The sequence below is a fragment of the Caretta caretta genome, chromosome 2 (assembly GCF_965140235.1).
Source record: "Caretta caretta isolate rCarCar2 chromosome 2, rCarCar1.hap1, whole genome shotgun sequence".
Taxonomy (NCBI): Eukaryota; Metazoa; Chordata; order Testudines; family Cheloniidae; genus Caretta; species Caretta caretta.
The window spans coordinates 188368269-188388945 of record NC_134207.1 but is presented as its reverse complement, the minus strand read 5'-3'; the positions used below and the strand labels follow the sequence as shown (position 1 = coordinate 188388945).

At 41.1% G+C, this 20677-nt stretch overlaps 1 protein-coding gene across 8 annotated transcripts in view; it reads right to left on the bottom strand.

Annotated features, from left to right (window-relative positions):
* ULK4 (unc-51 like kinase 4) overlaps positions 1-20677 on the bottom strand; it is a 386015-nt gene that overhangs the window by 218754 nt on the left and 146584 nt on the right. For all 8 annotated transcript variants that reach the window (XR_012667172.1, XR_012667171.1, XR_012667173.1 and 5 more), the window contains 4 exons: positions 10357-10408; positions 10026-10120; positions 4499-4550; positions 4255-4399 (listed from right to left, as the gene is read on the bottom strand). Coding sequence is in view for 5 of the 8 variants with exons in the window: in XM_048838838.2 (XP_048694795.2) it covers positions 4255-4399; positions 4499-4550; positions 10026-10120; positions 10357-10408 (344 nt within the window). In the remaining 3 variants the exon portion in view is untranslated. The remainder of the gene's footprint in view (positions 1-4254; positions 4400-4498; positions 4551-10025; positions 10121-10356; positions 10409-20677) is intronic.

Genomic DNA, 20677 nt, shown 5'->3' with positions numbered 1-20677 from the left:
AAGTTCATGGAGGATAGGTCTATCAATGGCTATTAGCCAGGATGGTCAGGTATGCAACCCCATGCTCTGAGTGTCCCTAGACTGTTTGCCAGAACCTGGGAGTGGATGGCAGGCAATGGATCACTGGATGATTGCCCTCTGAAGCACCTGGAATTGGCCGCTGTTGGAAGACAAGATACCGGGCTAGATGGACCATTGGTCTGACCCAGTACGGCTGTTCGTATGGATAACCCTGGAGGCCCAGAGGGAAAAGGCTCAGTAGTCGCTCGTAGCTATGGTTTGGGAATGAAAGCCACTAATGGGACTGGTGATCTTGCTCTGGAGCGAGTCGAAGAGTAAGACCTCAAAAACCGAGGCGTGTCATAAGGAGGACACTGGGCAAAAGGATATGGCATTGGTGGTCAGTAGGCACCGGGTCAAGACCCCCAGTCCCGACTGCAGGAATGATGCCAACCTTGGTACTCAGGCATCAGACATCATAGATCACCATATTGGGTGATGACAGAGAGGATGACCACTCTAACCAGAACCTCGAGGGGTCTCAAAGATTCTCTGGTGACAACAGGGACGTCAGCTCCAATAGGGTGAACAAATGATCTGACCAATCTGAAGCACAACATGTGGCATGATATCAGTGGTGAAAAGGGAGAGGGAATCAGCACCAGCAGTACTGAGTAAGTCATGCTCCCACACAATACCAGAGAAGGCATCTGCACAGAGGCTGTCAAGGTTCCTTCCCCACTCTGAACTCTAGGGTACAGATGTGGGGACCTGCATGAAAAACCTCCTAAGCTTATTTTTACCAGCTTAGGTTAAAACTTCCCCAAGGTACAAACTATTTTACCTTTTGCCCCTGGACTTTATTGCTGCCACCACCAAGCGTCTAACAAATTGTAACAGGGAAAGAGACGCTTGGAAATGTCTTTCCCCCCAAAATCCTCCCAAACCCTACACCCCCTTTCCTGGGGAAGGCTTGATAAAAATCCTCACCAATTTGCATAGGTGAACACAGACCCAAACCCTGGGATCTTAAGAAAATGAAAAAGCAATCAGGTTCTTAAAAGAATAATTTTAATTGAAGAAAAAGTAAAAGAATCACCTCTGTAAAATCAGGATGGTAAATACTTTACAGGGTAATCAGATTTAAAACAGAGAATCCCTCTAGGCAAAACCTTAAGTTACAAAAAGACACAAAGACAGGAATGTACGTTCCATTCAACACAGCTTATTTTATCAGCCATTTAAACAAAACAGAATCTAACGCATATCTAGCTAGATTACTTATTAAGTTCTAAGACTCCATTCCTTTTCTGTTCCCGGCAAAAGCATCACACAGACAGACTTTGTTTCTCCCCCCCTCCAGCTTTGAAAGTATCTTGTCTCCTCATTGGTCATTTTGGTCAGGTGCCAGTGAGGTTATCCTAGCTTCTTAACCCTTTACAGGTGAAAGGGTTTTTCCTCTGGCCAGGAGGGATTTTAAAGGTGTTTATCCTTCCCTTTATATTTATGACAGAGGCCAAGGATGGTACCGAGTTTGACAACAAGATCTGCTGCCAGGGCAATGACAGTGTAGAGAGGGCAATGACACCTGCATCAAGGGGGCCTTCAGTGTTGGGCACAGCATCAGCCTCAATTCCACAGCCTGAGATGTGGACAGTGCGAACTGCAGTGCAAAGAAACTCAGCACCTCTGCAACACAGTCAGAAGATGCCAAGGGAACAAAGGAAGATGAAGCAGTAGACATAATGGCACCAGAAGACTCCTGAACTAGTGGAGAGTTAGAGACTGAAAGGCAAATCAGGTCTGAAGCCACCTGATATGCCAACGGCATGGAGACAGTCAGCGCTGGTGCTTACATCATCAGTACCAGATTCAATGGATGCCCCATGACTAGACCTGGAGTCAACAGTATGAGCTCTCACTGATCTCATCGCAGTACTAGGGAATGATTGGATGGACCTGCTCCATCCCATGTGCCGGAAGGAGTACAGTGCCGGGCAGCACTCCTCTTGAAAGGTGATGAAGAGTTTCCCCAAGCCATGGCACTAGGGTTGCCAACCCTCCAGGACTGACCTGGAGTCTCCAAGAATTAAAAAATATGTCATGTGATGAAATCTCCAGGAATACATCCAACCAAAATTGGCAATTCTACATGACACGGTCCCCTTTAGTCTTATGGGACCTCTTTCTTGCCACACCAAACGAGGGACAATGACTCCTCTTCCTACTGGGAGAAACAGCAGGATCTGAATTTGGACCGGCATCACTTGCTGGTTACACAGGTGACCGCCAATCAGACGAGTGCCTTGGTGTTGAAGCAGGCCTTATGGCCTGCTCCAGAAGGTGCTGCTTCAGCTGTAAGCCTCTCACCACCTGCGTTCTCTTGTTGAATGACTTACAGATGGAGCACTATTCCTTTATGTGTCCCTCACAGAGGCACAACAAGCACCTCATGTGGGGATCACTATTGGGGATAGCCCCTCCTTGCAATGGACAATGTTTGAGCCCTGATGAGGGCATCACACAGGGCAGACAACTACTCAAACTAACACTAAACTAAACCTAAAGTACCACTAACTATTATATAGAATAAAACAAGAAAAACCTCTCAGAAAACCGAGACTGAAAATGCAAGGTGAACACACCTCACTGAGCTCTGACACTAGCTGTAGGAGGTGAGAAAAAACTTGAGGGGGATTGGGGCAATGCTGCCCTTACATAGCCAGAGGAGGGCTAGGGCAGCAGGGTATGAGTGCCATTCTGTGGGTATTTCTGGGCAAAGTTCTAGGGCTTTGGTGCACTGGATGCACGCTTATATGAAATACATGGCTGAATCTACTCAAAGAAGAACTATTCTTAACTCATTAGCTGGGCAAACATGGATTTGTTTAAATCACAGCCCAAGAGCTGAGGGAAATTCTTGTCTTGTTCTACGAGAAACCATGGAGACAGTATCACTGAGATGCAACTTGGATGTCCCACAGAAGTTCTATTTGTGTCATTGACACACTCTGTACCTCTGTGCACCGGAAACCCCATATTCACCACTGTGATCGGAGTATGATAGGTTTGGTACAGAGTATGTCTTGCGAGGTATCATTTAAAAAGTCTTGATTTGCTGAGCATTAATATCCTGTTGGATTGTGTGCACTATCATTTTATGTACAGTTATGAAGTATTGCTAAATATGTTAATGAAATATGTTGTGAGGTTGAGGCAACTATCTCTGGCCAGACAGGCATTGATGGCCCATCAAGAAGAATCTGCTATCCCAGAGACTCCTCGGAGAGGGCATGTACGCAATGAGGGCTGTCTAACTCCCATGTCACAGCAAGGATCTTTCTAGTTTCGGGAAGGAAGTATAAAAGAGGGACAGTGACATCACCACTTGGCCTCCCTCCTCCCGCATCTCCACACCTGGAAGATAAAGACTTTGAACTGGGGAGAGGAGTCCTAGGCTGAAAGCGAATACAGCCTGTGTATTAAGGACTATGAGCTGTCTAACATCTATTAGGGTGAGAAAAGCTGTTTGATTCAAATCTTGCTTAGTCTGTTCAAGTTAGAATTTAGGTCTGCAAATTTATTTTAATTTTTTAATCAACTTTGCTCTCTATGCCTGCTACTTAAAATCTAGCCTTCTGTAGTTAATAAATCTGTTTTATAATTTACCTAAAACAGTGTGGGTTTAGTTGAGGTGCTTGGGGAATCTCAGCTCAGATTAACAAGGGCTGTTGCACGTTCACTACGCTTTGTTGGAGTGGTGAGCTAATTAATGAGTTTACACTGTCCAAGGGAGTCTTGAGCAATATGACAGGGTATACGTCTGGGGGGCAAGGCTGGGAGCTGGAGTGATTGGCTGGTGCTTCTCTCATTATGATTCATGAGTGGCTGAGAGAGCATTCCTGCAATTTAGCTCTATGTGAATCTCCACATGCTGATGGCTGAGTGATCACAGCCCCTGGAAGGGTTTGCTGTTTGTCACTTTTATTGCACTGAGAGAGACAGCCCAGACTAGGAGAGTTTAGGGGGCACAGCAGTCCCACGTTCCAGGTTGTACTCCAGGGATCCCATCCCAAGTACTGAATGGATTTGGTAGGCAAACATCTGGCAGAAAAATCTGTGACACCAATTCATCATTACTTACTACTATTTTTGTTTTATTGTTTACATCAAAAAAGTATTTAAAACAAATATATAGTCAAAATGGATTGGATATCAAATTATTCCCCATTAAAGCAGCAGTACTGTACTTACTGAGGCAGCAATGAATCTCTAATGAGACACAGAAGCTTGTTGTTTGAGTCAAGGCTCTCCTCTTTCTCCTCAGCCATGACCTCGTGGCTCACAAGCAGTGATGTGGTTTCTGAAAGCAACCGCAAGCTGAAGAGTCTCCATTCCACTTGAAAATAAATGTGCCAAAAATGTGACCACACTGAAGTCTAATTAAAACAAAATGTGGAATTCATGGAAATTTTAGTTGATGTGGCCATGTACTTACCATTCTGACTATGAACCAAAGAAATTAAGGGTGGGAGGATATAGTCCACAACCTAAAACAGAGCATTAAAAAGATCTGGTTTAGATCATTCAGAAAGAAAAAACAGAACTCAGAAATATATACATAATCTGTTTATTCCACTGCTAGAGTCTTTAATCAAAGGGATGAACTGAACAATCATGGAAATTCATCCATAATCACACTTATTAGGCCACCAAGTTCACTTTGGTCTAGTAAATCACTATAAAGTCATAGATAACATCTGTATATCAAAAACAGTAGTATCAATGTTGGCACAATTTACTGAGAATTCTTTTTAGTTTAAAAAGCAGAATTTGGTGCCGAATTTAGATATTAAAGAAGCTAAAATAAAATTACCACGTGTATTAATCCATAAACTAATCAGATGGGATTAGGAAGAAATTTCCTCCAATGATAGTTAAGGTACGTTGTGGAATTTTCACACCATCCACACCTAAGCATTCACCATCATCAATTTCAGAGAGAGGATACTTCAACTAGATAAACCATTGGTTCTTTCCAGTACAGTCATCCATAGGTTCCCAATGAGATTCAGATTTAGAGACTGAAGTCTTGAATTTTGAAAAAAATATACTCCAAGAAAATGTTTCTATATTCCCTAGAGTCACTGAGCAATATATTCCAGTCTGATACATCAAGTCCCCTCTTTAGTGAAATGATAGCTTATTTTCATCTTAAATTTTATGCAAATTCAGCCTTCTAACAAGCAAAAAAAAAAGTTATTGGGAATGGAAAACTCAACAGGAGAAGAGATGAAAATCATCAGAAGCAATACAATACAGTAAACTAATCTTGAGCATCAAGGGCAGGTCACAGATCCTAAAACTGAGAAGTTAATATTACTAGTTAATCATTTCAGTAAACTACACAAATCAAATAATGAAAAGATAACACCACCACAAAAAAAAATCAAGTGGAAACAAATTTGACCATGCCACCATAAGGTGGGTGCCTCAATTGCTCTGAACAGAATGTAAGATATGATGTTTCAAAAATATGTATTTGTGGCTAGCTTCTTAGTTAGTATAAATCAGTTTAGTTCCACTGAATTTATTTGAATGTTACAAAAATGGCACATTACAATGGTTAACAATTCATTGTTTGGAGACTAATCATTTCATTTCATAGAGCACTCAAAGCCTTAATAATGTATAAGGTGCATTTTTCAATACTTTATCATTATGAAATCTTTCATAGCCTTTACAATACATATATAATAGAATAAGTAATAAAATGACTTAGCACTTCATAGCGCCTTTCAATGGAGGACTTTAAATTGCTTTACGAATGCTAACTAAGCAAGTCTCACAACAGACCTGTGAGATGGGTAAGAGTGTATGGGATCACTTCTTCTGCCACTCAATTCAGATCCTAGTTTAGGAATGCTCCTGGATTCCTTGCTGATGCTACTTCTCGCACAGAAAGCATTATTCACAGATGCTGCTATCATCTCTGGCTGGCTAGGAAACACCACCATCTTATGGCAGACAATGACCTGGTCTCAGTTATACATGTTTTCACCACCTCCTGCCTGGACTACACCAATGCCATACACATCAGCCATTAGGAAACTTCATTTACTATAGAATGTTGTAATGCGTCTCCTCACCAATACAGGCTACTTTAAGCGTACCAAACCTACCTCCTCTACTCTGTACCCTGGCTTCCCATAGAATATTCAATCAAATTCAATGTCTTGGTCCTTATCTTCATGATTCTTTATTGCGTGGGCCCAGCATATCTTTAGGCTTTTTTTAAAGATCCAGGATGAAGGTCATGGTTGACAACTTTCCCCCTCAGTCACAATGGAACTTTCGACCATAAGTGTAAAATTCATCTGTGCAAGATTAGACAGAGCTTTCTTGGGGGCCAGTTCAAGAGCGTGGAATGATCACAAACCTCACCACCTTCCCACTCCACGTGTAAGGTGCACTTCTTCAACCTTGCCTTCTCTAACAAACACAGAGCATAGCATACATACTAAAACAAAAATAATTGTAAAATAACCCAAACCTAAAACACATCAACAAAAAATACAGACCAAAAGAAAACACTACACTGCTATGCACAAATCCCCCATAGGGCGAGAATGAGAGGAAGAACAAACCATATATGACAGATGACAAACACACATTGTAATATGCTACTGGAAGGTACCCAGATACTAGAATGATGAAGACATTATAAGAACTTATACGCAATAGACAAGACTGGATTCCTACACCTCAGGGAGGAGAAAAGGTTAGTCAGTCTTCCATCATATAGTAGAGAGGGGAAAGCCCACTGATAATATTGTGGAACATGAAGGGGACAGACAGCTTTGTTTCCTTCCTTTGTTTCATCTACTCTTTTCTACATACATATGAAGAAATGGAGTCTATGCACATGTAGTGGGGAAGGGTGTAGAAATGGAGTAGTGCTGCCACGACGACATGCTCCCTTTCCCCTTATGCGGAGGCTTCTTGGGGTTCCAGTTCCAAAGCTTTGCAGGGAATCAAAACTGATGCATTATCCCCTCTTCCTCCTTTACAAAACTTGCAGACAGAACATGCAGTAAGATATACTGCTTCCTTTCTATGCTGTGCAAGCCTCTGAAAGAGTCATGGGATGGGCAGGTACTTGGGCACCTGAGGTCAAGAGAGCTCCTGACAGGGTGACCCCTGCAGAAGCCAGAGGGGCCAGTGGTAACTTGATAGCAGGGTCTCTGGTGGCTCATTGTGAGGTTTAGGGGGAGGTAGGATCCCTGGCCTATTCTGTGGACATCTAGGGAAACAACTCCCTGATATGCAAGAATCAAATAGAAAATAAGCAATTTCAGGGAGTGTCTATTCCTGTGTGGATTAGTCCCATATAAGGGAGTACTGGGCCAATAGGTAGGTAAAATGATTTTTCTTTTTGTTTAAAAGGAATGTTCTTGTTTTTTTAAAAAAGGTTAACAAACACCATCTTTTCTTAATTTGCTATTGGAAACTAAAACAATTTCAATGTTGCTGTTGGGGAGCAAATGTTATGCACCACTCAAGAAGGCTTTGGCTAATTTTTTTAATTCATGACACAGTGATGGTAGGCAACTTTGTCTAAAGAAATCATCCTAACCTCTGGGACCTATTGAAGATACACATTTCTGGCTAGTAAAAGGATATCCTAGTAACCATTTTTATATTTAAAGTATTGATCTGGAACTGTGAACATGTCTTGCTTCAACTTTTCAAAAAAGCTTTAAGTTCCTTTGGGTGCTGGCATTTATATTCATAGATTCCACTCATGCCCAACCTGTAGCAATTAAAAGATATCCCTTGAGTAACAGTATTTCTAAAAATATTTTGTATGCATCATGTAAGATGAGGTAGCACTTTCCTCTACAGTAATGGTAAGCTGTACTTCCCAAAATAATTAGCACACTAGACCCTGCAAGTGGTAAACTAATTACAGTTCACACTATTAGCGGCAGATGCGGTTACAGAATCAGTTATGATGGATTAAAACAGATCTCTTCAACCTAGCATACTAAATTCAGGGCTCTTTCCCCACTATATATGGGGTTTGAATGGCCATTTATTGGACACTGGTACTGGTCTGGAGAAAGAGAAAACTTATCGATGGAAATGAAGCAGGCAAGTGACAGATTATTTTCTCAAAACTAATTGCTCATAAGCAATGGAAGTAGTTATTTTCAGTTAATAAATATTTTTTTTTAAAAAGACATCCATTTGAAAACTGGGAAAGGATTCTGTCTGTATACAAAAGTGCCATACTTCATAAACTTTAACAAGCATTTGGGTGGACACAAAAATTAGTTCTGGTTATTGATAGTGATTGTTTGGATAAAGTAAACACTACCACAGAACTTTGCAAAACACCTGAATAAAACTTGAATATTTTTAAAGTGAAAAAAGTTGGGTTAAATTAAAAAAAAAAAAACCACACACCCACATGACTCTGCCCTTTCTTAGGCTGGGACTAAAATGGATTCTTACAGCATTTTTGATCTACACAGAGCTAGGAAACAAATGAAGGGTTTGTCTACATGGCAAGTTACTGCACAGCAAATCAGGGCGTGAATCTACAGTGAACCAGCTTGCAGTTTGGTGGACATTGCTACAGCACAGTGAAAGTACAGCTTAGTGATAATTTTGAAGTGAAGTGAAGTAGGATAGTCACTCCTCACTTTTTGTCACAATATGTTGCGGAGTATGTATATTAAAAGGCACCTGCCTTCTTGCTGCAATTTATTTCAGAAAAAACAGACCTTATAATTTAATATAATGCACGGATAGAAGGTACTGAAATTTCAGTTAATATTTTGAAAGAAACATGCATCTCTTTTATGGAGGTCACACTAAAAAGCACAGAATCATTATCTTAAGAAACCGTATGCTCTTGGAATGGTGTCTAACCATCAATTTACATGCTGACAGGCGTCTGAGATAACATTCACTTGAATTCACTCCAGATCTCTACTTAACTACTTCTGCAATTCTGCTTACAGTGAATTGAGTTGACTTAAAGATAAACTGCATATCCCTGTTCCACTTCCCATAACCTCTATCTACTTATCTATCTGATTCCAATCTACTAGTGGGGAGGACTAGACTTTCTTGACTGTTCGGCGAACACCCATATATTGTGGGTTGTTTACTGTAAACTATTCAAAACCAACAACAACAACAACAGGGATTTTAATTCCAGCTCATCTATTTTTGTTGTTGTTGTTAGTTTTAGTAGTTTTAGTTCTTACAACTTCACAACTTAACAGTCTGCTGAAAACACCCCCCCCCCCCGAAAGGGGATTGGAGAACTGAGACACAGATTTTCATCTCTAGACCACTTGTTCATGTCAGTTCAGCTCAGTTTGTTAATGACCAAAGGCTGTTGCAATTTGATGGCTGTTGAGTTTGGTGATTACAGTCCAATTTCCATTTAACAAGTATCCATATAATAATAAAAATCAACACCATAACCAACATTAATTGGTACTCTTGGTAGCAGTCTCATGAGAAAGAACAAGGACTGAACGACCTTGAAGGCTGAAATACGCTTTTACTCTTCGAGGTGGATCTCTTCAGGTCGTGGTTAAGGCATACTGGTAGAACAAAGTGGGGAAACTTCCACTGATGTTCAGTGCTGTTCTTGTTCTGAGGCTAAATTGGTCAATCCAGTTCTTTTGGCATACAAAATCATTTTAAAAACAAATAAATTTCCAGAGCTAATTTTGGACAAAACATCTGACTCTTTTTGCACCTTTTCAACTATTTGGACACAATAAATTGAACCTGAACATATCTGTTCATCTTTTAAATTTAGATCTTTCTATAAACGAACAAATCTTTTTCAATCAAAAAATAATTAAAACTTTTTTCTATTTTCTGACCATACATATTTTAAGTCAAGACCCTAATAACTACTGACTACTTGAAACATTCCGTTTATTAGTGGGAATTCAGCCAGTATGTATGCAATTGTTTCATGTTCTGCCAGGACTTACTGTTGAGCAGTGGAGTGTCAATAAGACTGGATGCTGTGTTACCACTTCGAATGCTGATAAGGTGGACTTAATCAGTTCTTCTGATGCAGCTTGACCTGTTCATAAAAGAATCATTGTCTTTCTTTATAACATGCTACAGTAAGAATCATAGGTGCTGGAGCTAGGGGTACTGGGGGTGCTGCCACACCCCCTGATTTGAAGTAGTTTCAATCATATATAGGGTTTACATTTGGTTCAATGGCTCTCATCACCCCCACTATACACATTGTTCCAGCACCCCTGGTAAGAATAGATTCATATAAAGATATGAGAATGCCATAGATGAACTTACCTACCGCTCCATTTAAGTTAGTTTCTCCCGAATCTATTGATTTGATAAAATTCTGTAGAAAAAATAAGTAAAATATACACACTCAAAACGAGTTTAGAAACAAAGAACAACAAATGTTTTACACTCAAACATGCACCTCATAGCATCCTCATTAAGACTATGCTGTCCTTAATCATATTTAATATTTTTCATATATGAACGTTGAATGCATTTGTATTCTAGTTCTCATGACATAATTTTGCAGTTCTGTAAAGGTTCTACGTACTCAAAAGTACTCTACAACGAGGCCCATTAAGTCGATTAATGTCAAGAAGTTTCCAGATAAATAGGAAGCAATTAAATAGTGTACTTGATTAGTAACAGAGCCTGCATTTTCTAAAAAGAGACATAGAACTTTCTTGGATACTGCTATGTTAAAATAACTCATGAAAAAGAACAAAAACCCTCTGGAAAATGTAATTTTCTGTAATTGGGGCCATCTTTTTAATCTCCACACATAGTCCATATTGTATGGATGCACTTACATGCAGGAGTACATAGAGAAAAGCATACTTTATAACCTACATAAATCATCATTCTGAGGAACAGTGAGCATAAAATATTAATGATTTGAAATAAGGAAATATGGAACTATTATTCCCACTGTTCTTGGGCTATTTAAATCATTTCCTCTCGTCTGATTTCACTTTTATGCGTGTATATATCTTTCACAGGGGAGGCAAAGGACGTGCTATTGATACTTACTTGCGACAGAAGGAATAATTCTCAGCAGAATTTAATACACTATTACTTATATTTACCAAGTCAGAGTTTTATTGCACAGACAAAAGATGTTTTGGCATCATCTTTCTCACCTTCAAGTTATACACCTCATTTCTATACAGTATTATGGTAAAAGCTTTCAAATAATTTCATAGAACTACCAGTTTCTGCCCTGTGGATGTGAATGACAAATTGTATTTCTATAACATTGTTAAAAGTGCATCCAAAACATATTACCTTTTCCCTAATACCTAAGAAATGCATACAGGAGTTTTCTAGCTGCAACAACAGCATTATATCTTTGTTTTTAAATGATTACAGAGCAGGTCATAGAAGAATGGTTACTTATCTTAAAGTAACTGTGGTACCTTGAGATACTGTCAAGTGGATCCCTCTGTAAGTGCACACGTGATTCATACACGTGAGATTGATTGTTTTTTTTAAATAAGCAGTGTCCATCAGAAGGAGTGACAGTCTGAATGGTTTACTCCTGTCAATGTACAGAGTCCTGGCTACATCTAGTATGTGTAATTTCTTTTCTCGCAGTCCCAAGTGAGGTTTCAGGAAGAAATGTAAGTTGATAGATTAGTTCAGATGAATTTATAAGACCACTTTAGAGGTGAATTTCAGGTGAGGTCTTAGCACCACCTTGTCTCTATGGAATGTCATTTGGGGAGGTTACGCCATAAACACCTGAAGCTCACTCACTCTTCTGACTGGAGTGATAGAGACTAGGAGATTCACCTTCCCAGTGAGGTGATGTAGGGAGCATTCTGAAAAAGGTTCAAAGGGAGACTCCATGAGTCTAAGGAGGACTATATTGAGGTCACAGGCAGGAAATGGTTCTCTGACTGGTGGGGGTGTAGTTGCCCTTTAAGAAGTTTCAGTAGCATAGCATGAGAAGATTAGGGCAGGGCAGGAAACAGGTTTCCCATCCTGAGAGAATTTTTGAGATTTCAATTTTTTTCCCATCCCATATCTACTCAAAAATTTTGATTTGGATCAATCAAACTTGCTTATTTCAATTTCAAACCCTCCCCGCCCCGCTATGTTTAGTCCAAATTTCTAAAATTTCAAAACAAAAAAAAGTTGTTTTGCCTGGAAAAACTGAAGCTTTTCATTTAAAATATGTTGAAATATCCCATTTCAACAATTTCAAAACTTTTCCCCCTGAAATTTGAGTCAGGATATTTGTCAAAACTTGCCTTAGTTCACAGTTTAGGTTTCAACAAATCAGTATTTGGGGGGAAAAATGATTCATCAAAATTCCTGACCAACTAGAGAGGAGAAAGATGGGTGACACGCTAAAATTGCTGAGAGGCTGACTTTACTAGATTTGAGCAGAAGACCAGCCTGCATAGGGTGTCAAGGACCTTCGGTAATGAGATCTGGATTTTTTGGGCTACCCGTAACAAAAAAATCTTCCATTTTGAAGAATACGTTATCTAATAGATGTCATTTTGTTTTGAAACAGGGTTTCCTGGACCTGTAGGGAGAAGCCATTATCTGTGTTACTGAGCCATCCAATAGCCACAACATGAGGTGCAGTGATGATGGTTCTGGGTGGAGTAACTAGCCATAGTTCGGTGAGACAAGTTCCAGGTGCTGTGGGAGTTGGATTGGAGGCTGGGCATCTGCAGTAGATCTGTCAGCCACATCAGTGTTGGCCAGTAAGGAGTCACCAGAATCAGGGGAAATTATGCAAAGGCATACCAACAAGCCTCTATTCCCCTGAAGGAGGAAGGCATCTGGTAATGAATCTGGACTCAGGTCTCTTCTAGAGCAAAAGTTATGACATTTTGCATTACCATTGGGGCAGATAAATCTATTGTTGGGAATCTCCACTAATGGAATATTAGTTCTGTAATGCATCTGGCCAAGGGCCATTCATGGCTGGTCACAGACTGCTTGCTCAGGAAGCCTGCTAACTTGTTGCTGAATCCTGTTGTTGGCCTTTTCTGATGGCATCAATTTCAGAAGTTGATGACTTACAGGCAGAAGGGAAAAAGAGCAGGTGCCCTCTTGCTTGTTTATGTAGTGCATGGCTGTTGTGTTGTCTGTGAAAATCTACAAAGAAGGAATTATGGAAGACGTGGCACACGGCACATGTGCAGCCTTAACAGACACTGCTATTAAAAAAACCTCTCAATCTAGCACGCACAGAGCACATGTGTACCTAGAGTTGGATCCACACTGACATATACTCAAAGAACAATTATTCTGGATGAACATCAAGGTATAATAAAATTCCTTTTTTCACAGAAAATGAACTTATCATTATGTCTGCCTGTTCATTTGAAGAAAGCTTCAAACGAACTTTCAACTAATTTCATCTACCTTTCATCTAATTTCTTTACAGGGAGGGTTTTGTTTGTTTATCTGTGACAAACTAAAAACTGTCCATTTTGGGAAATCCATAATCTGTGCTGCTTTCTCACTCACTGAATTGAGCCAATTGGTATATATCAGTCTGTTCTGAATGGATTTCCAGGATATCATTATCCATCCTCATGTTATGTTTAATTGAAGAGGGACAGGAGACAAATCAAGTCCAGTGCCAAAATTCCTACTTTAAAGTCAACATAACTTGATCCTTGCCATCCATAATCTCTGCCACTAGGTGGTCAGGTGCAGAAGCTCTAGGTTTATCCTATCTGATGGGAGAGAGTGTGAAGAGCAAGTTACTCACCCTGTTCAGTAACTGTGGTTCTTCAAGATGTGTTCCCCCAATGGGTGCTCCACTCTAGGTATGCTTGCACCCCTGGCACCTCAGATCAGAGATTTTAGGTAGCAGAGTCCGTTCAGCCCACCCATGCGCTTGCTTCATCTTGTGCCCTGCATCAGGGCTATACAGTGCTGAATGGGTGAACAGCCCTCAGTTCCTTCTCTAACTCAGAGCTCACTGGAAAGAACTCCAAAGCAGAGGGGAGGAGGGCAGGTAGAGGAGAACCCATAACGACATACACCTCAAAGAACCACATTACTGCACTGGGTGAGTAACCTTCTCTTCAAGTAGTGTCCCTATGGGTGTTCCATTCTAGGTCTCTGCAGCACTACTCCTATGGGAGGTATGGGGCTTCAGTGTAGAGTCTGGAATTGTGGATAAGACATTGGAGCCAAATATGGCATCAGATGGTGAGTCATGAGTAACTGCATAATGTTCAGCAAATGTTTGAGCAGATGTCCAAGTCACGGCTCTGCATATTTCTACAACAGAAACATTTTTGACAAAGGCTATGGAAGTGGAGAGGGATCTCGTGGAGTGATTTTGTATTCTAGAAAGATGTTGAAGATTGTGACAAGGATAGCAGTAGGTAATGCAGCTTGATATCCAGCTAGAGTCTCTTTGTTTGGAGACTGAGAATCCCTTAGATCTGTCCACAATGGAGAGAAATAGTCTGGGAGATTTCCTGAAGGGCGTAGTCCTATCTAAATAAAAGGCTAGTGCTTGCCTTACACTGAGTGTGTGCAATGTTGCATCTCTTTTTTCTTGGTGCAGTTTCAGAAAGAAAACTGGGAGGTGGATAAGTTGGTTTATGTGGAAGTATTTATGTCCACATATTTTCAGTAGGAACTTGGGATGCGGTCATAATGTGACTTTGCCTTTAAAAAAAGACTGTAAAGAGGGGGTATGCCATTAGAGCCCCCACTCTCTCCTACTCTTCAGGCAGACATAATACCACTAGAAATTCAGTTTTCATAGAGAGGTGTTGAAGGGAGCAGTGGCCATGGGTTCAAAGGAAAATCTGGTTAGACACCTGAAGACAAAATTGAGGTCCCATGTCAGTGTGGGGCATCTGATTTGTGAAAAGAGATTACCCAGACCTTTGAGAAACCCTCTGGTTGTGGGATGAGTGAAAACAGAATAACGCTCTATCTGATGAGGGAAGGCTGTGACAGTGACAAAGTGCACCTTGATGGAGCTTAGAGATAATCCTGACCTTTTTAGTTCTAGATGGAAATGCATACAGGAGACCTCTGTCCCATTGTGAAGTATTGCATGGTTTATTACAAAAGTGCCGACCACCATGTGTCCCAGTAGCTGGAGATGGTCTGACGGCTGACCCGGACTGTTAAGACTAAACTGATCAGAGTGTTGAATCTGTGCGAAGGGAGAAATGTTTTGGCTTCTACTGCATTGAAGAAGGCTCCTATGAACTCCAGATGTTGTACTGTAGTTAATGTGGACTTTTGGATATTTAATTGTAGTCCCAGTCAGAGAAATAGGGCCATGACTTTTTGTGTGACCATCAAACCCTCGCTGAAGAAGCGTGATATGAGTAGGTAATTGTCTAAGCATGGAAAGATCAGAATTCCTTGTTTGAGAAGATGTACTGTACCACAGAATGTACTGTACCACAGAAAGGACCTTTGAGAACACCCTGGGTGCAGAAGATAGGTCAAATGGGAGCATATTGTATTAAAAGTGATCCTAACACAGAGTAAATCAGAGAAACCTTCTGTGGGATGGCTGGATCACAATATGGAAGTAAGCAACCTGCAAGTCGAGAGCTGAGAACCAGTCCCCTTGGTCCAAAAATGGAATTATTGCTGTGAGAATTACCATTTTGAACCGCTGAACCTTCACAAATCTGTTGAGTGATCTTAGATCTAGAATAGGTCTCCAACTGCCATTCTTTTTCAGTACCAGAAAGTACTTGGAGTAGATTTTTCTCCCTCTGTGTTGTTTGGGAACTGGTTCTATAGCATCCAGGTTCAAGAGTGAGTCGATTTTTGGTCGCAAAAGGTGCTCATGAGAAGGGTGCCTGAAAAGGGAAGGAGGTAAAATGGATAGAATATCCTGTAGAAATTATCTCCAACACCCACTTGTCCGTAGCTATGTGCTCCCAGTTTTGACGAAAAAGAGCAAGGTGGTTGCCGAAGGGAGGGAGACGTGCAGATTGTTAGAACAGATAAGGATGGATATGGTAATTCGGGCTCTTGACCAACCTACCAAAATTGATGTTTAGATATAGAGGGTTATGAAGTGAATGCTTGTGTATTTTTCTGCAATCTCTTGTGCTGGGTTTCATAAGGCCGCGGGAGGGGGCGGGGGGGATATATTGAGTAGGCAATGATCTCTGCGCCATCTGGGATTCATTGAATCTTCTTTTGTGTGCAGGTAAGTAAATTCCCAACAAGCACAAGGTGGCTCTAGAATCTTTTGATATGTGGAGGGATTCATTAATTTTCTTGGTGAACAACTTAGATCCTTCAAACGGAAGGACCTCCACCTTATGCTGGATTTCCTTTGAAAAGCCAGATAGCTGAAGCCAGGAAGCCCTCTTCATGGCCACCACTGTGGAGATGGAATGAGTGGCTGTGTCAGCAGTGGCTAGAGAGGCCTGCAGAGATGTACTTGCAAGGAGTTGGCCGTCAGCAATGATCATCTGAAATTGCTCCCTCTGGTCTGTTGGAAGATGGTCAATAAAGGCATTGAGTTTGGAGTAATTAATATATTATACTTTGCCATGACAGCTTGGTAATTGGCTATCCTAATCATAGAGTAGCTAATAAATATGGTTTTTGCCCAAATAAATCAAGACATTTAAAATCCTCATCATATGGCATCCATTTAGCATGGTGTTATCTATCGTGTATGTTTACAGCACTGACAACAAGGGAGTTTGGGGATGGGTGTGAAAATAAAAAGTCTGAGCCCTTGGAGGGAACGTAGTATTTTTCCCCCTGCTCTGACAGGTAAGAGGTGTTGTTTCTGAGGTATGCCATATTATTTTCACTGAATTTAGGAGGGCCTTGCTAATCGATAACGCAATATGGAGAGATGAGGTGGTGTGCAGGATGTCAAGTAGCATGTGTTGCAACTCCTTAACCTCTTCTAGCAGAATTTTGAAGGAATCCGCTAGCCTTTTGATAAAGTCTTGAAATTGTTTGAAATTGTGCGCCGAAGTTGGTGGAGGAGGCATAATGGCTTTATTAGGAGAGGATGAAGAGATGTTGGTCACAGATATAATCTCCTTGTGTAATCTTGCTTCCTATTCCTCAAAGGTCTCCTTTTGTAGATAAAAAGCTCTAGAGAGAATCTGGAGAGGAATGCCTTCTCTCCTCCTGGTGAGAAACACTAGGGGCCCTCGAGAATTGCTGGCAATAAGCCACCCAGGGGTCCCAGTAAGACCAGTCATTTATTTGGTGTATGCAATATGACTGGTTAAGCCAAGCCACAGCATTCTTAACCATGTTCAAGGCACAAAGATCTCCAGGAATTTGAGTCACTTTGCTTTCCTCAACCATGTGTCATGGTTTGTGGCTGCCCATATTGGACATAGTGGACTGTCTCTAAAATGCCAACAAAATCCTACTGCAGCACAAATTCCATGTCCAATATGAAACCGGTTGAGAAGGCTCCATTGCCTTCACGGTAAATCAAACCCAGGTTGATGCTGAGTCGGGTCTGAGACAAGATAATTATTTGTCACTTTCTCTGTGGACCATGAAGCTTGCCACATGTCCTCTCCTGTAAATCCCTCAGCTGGTAAACTTATCCACAAAGAGCACCGTGAGGCCAGACGACCATGTGGTGGATTAAACAAGCCTTTAATTAATGGTAGATGTGGCATATCACACAATTTCACCATGAGCTTTGTTACCCTTTCCTCTCTGTGTACACTGGGTGGAACAATAGTGCAGAGAACCAGTAACCAAGGTAGAGGAGTAGATTTAAATGTGCCTGAAATAATACGCATGGTGGAATTAAGTTGTACATCGCTCATTCTTGTGTGAGACAAGCAAGCCTACGCTGGAGTGCAGTACTCTGCAGCTGAATAACAGAGTGCCAAGGCTGAAGTGCGCAGCATTTGGATATTGGCACCCCCAAGTCGTTCCGGCCAGTTTTCCAAGCAAATTGTTGCGCGTTTCAACCTTAGTTGCTGCTTTTGTAAGATGGTCACAATGTGAGAGTTCTATTCAACATGATGCCCACATAGACCGGATATGAATCATGCTTTATTCACTAAACATTGAGAACTATATTCAGCTCGCGGCCTGCTTGTGCATGATCTAAGTGGAAGACACCCAACACACTTGGTATCAGGCAACAACAACAATCGGTCACCATACATGCATTCAAAACACTCAAGTATGTCAAAGGAGTATAACTGAGTGCCGAGGCATATGTCATCTGCATAAAACTCACGAGATCTGGTATATGGTAGGTTATTCGAATAAAAGTTGAACAATGTCGGAGATAATACTGAGCCTTGTGGGAAGCTGTTCTTCTGGTGCTTCCAAGCACTTGTTCTTGTAAGGCCACCGATGTGGTGCAAAAGACATGGATATGGGCATCCAAACCAACTGGGTGAGCTGTATCTCTTAAGACAGTAAGCTGGTTCTGCAGGGGTGGAAAGCTCCCTGATAGTGGAAAGGAAAGCCTTAGACAGAAATGAGAGAAATTGATGAGAAATCATCATCATTGTCATCCTCTTCATCACTTGGCAGAGGTGGAGCAGTTATGAAAGCTATGGTAGACTCTGTCAGTACTGTGTGTCTGTCCAGAGAGCGAGAGGTGGTCAGTACTGGGAACATGTTGATGCCGAGCAGGAGAGACTCGGGCATTTCTGAAACCACCACGACCCTAGAAAAGCAAAATTCCTGTGGTACCGGGATGGTGGGCAGTACTGCTGAGGTAAGATGAGCAGAAGCAACTGATGTAGAAGGTGCTGATGGTACTGGAGGTCTCTTACACTCTGATGAATGACCAGTAGGTATTGGTCTGGCCTTCTACAGCGCTAAAGTACTACGTACCGAGGCCCTAGGCGACTCTGTTGGTACCGATTTTAGAGCTGTTTTCTCTCCACCACTCCATTCACCCGGCAGTACCAAACTTCCGGATCCCAAACTCTTCGAGTCCTTAGGCTTTCTGGTGATGACAATACCTGAGGCACTTGCAGCTTCCTAGGTACCAAGCTGGAGATTGGTGGGTGCCAAGGTGTTCGACCTGGCCGGGGATCATCTCTTCGTGGTAGATTCTTTACCCAAGGAACATGAAGTCTGCTTTCTGGAGGCTTTTTGAGAGGAATCCAGGGATTTCCTCTTCAAAGCCATGGGGAAATGTCATGCCAAAGAAGTTGATGGAGTAGGCCTTCTCAAAGACCACTGTACAGGGAGGGTCCTGGGGCTGCGGTCAGAACTCTCCATCATAAACAGACACAGTTTTAGTTCATGGTTCTTTCTGGCCCTTTACTTTAATTTCAGGCAGAAATAACACTTTTGAGGGACATGTAACTCCCCGAGACAGCGTATACAGGATGAATGTTCATCATGGACTGGGATACACTCTTGACAGGAAAGGCAATGTTTAAACCCAGGGGAGCCAGAAATACCCTTTTCAGGTTCCACTTCCCTAGAGGGAACAACCAAGAAAAAAAATAATTGTGGATGCTATTCTAATAAAAAAAATTATAAACTCCTAAAGAAAAGGAAAAGGGAGTACTAGAACTAATGGAAACTATGAACTAATTATTTCAAACAAGAGGAAAAAAAATACAAGTGAGGTAATTTCAATTTGGATGCTGCTGAGACAGTTGAGAAGGAACTGAGGGCAGTTTGCCCACACAGCGCTATATAACGGTGTTGCGGGGCATGAGATGGAAGAGTGCAAGCGTAGGCCAAACGGGCACTGATTCCTAAACTGATCGGAGACGCCTGTGGCACAAGCACAACTAGGGTGGAGCACCCATAGGGACACTAATTGAAGAAGGTGGCGGCAGCTTCTTTAAACTTCACCTTCTTACTATTCCAACACACACAAAAGGGACAGAGACAATATGGTCCTAATGATTTCTTGAGAGAGTTCCATGAGGAATTATTTTGCCAAACATATGCAAATTCTTCCATGCATCATCACCAGATCCTCAACTAATATAAACAGAAGTTTAAGAACAAATTTTACAAAGAATTCTTTCATCAATCACTATAGAAATTGTATTTAAAGAAGCCAAAAGGGATGACCAATGCAAACCTTCATATATGGTTTCATCAGTTCACCATAAAGATAAAATATTGACTAGAGAGAACCAGTTTGGGCTAACAAAGAATTTGATAAAATCTTTCATCCTTCTCACCACCTTTTCTTTGAGGATGTAGTTGTGAAGTGGAATCAAGGAGAATTGAGAGTGCCCAGCTTCTTGCCGGATTAGGTCTGCATTATTTATGGCATTTAAGATTATATGAGCCATAGCAGGGGATACAAATAATTCTGAATTCAAGATTTCATAGGTAAGTGAAGGATGATCTGATATTTCAAAATTTGGCTTTAACTATAACAACATATATTTTAAGTTTACATATAAATAAATTCTATTTGGTTAATTATTTGGGATCTGGAAGCATTACTTTAAACTTTGTAGCTCAGAGATTTATTGATGAAAAATAAGAGTCTTTCATGTTTAAGTTGCTGGTTCAAATCAAGCCCAGTTAGTAACTGTAAATTGTTATTATCTGTCAGGAATTTGGTGACTATGTGAAATAATTTTTGAAGGGAAGATATTGGTTCTTTTCCAAAGACAACAAATGGCCACTTCGCAAAACAAAAACTACAGCT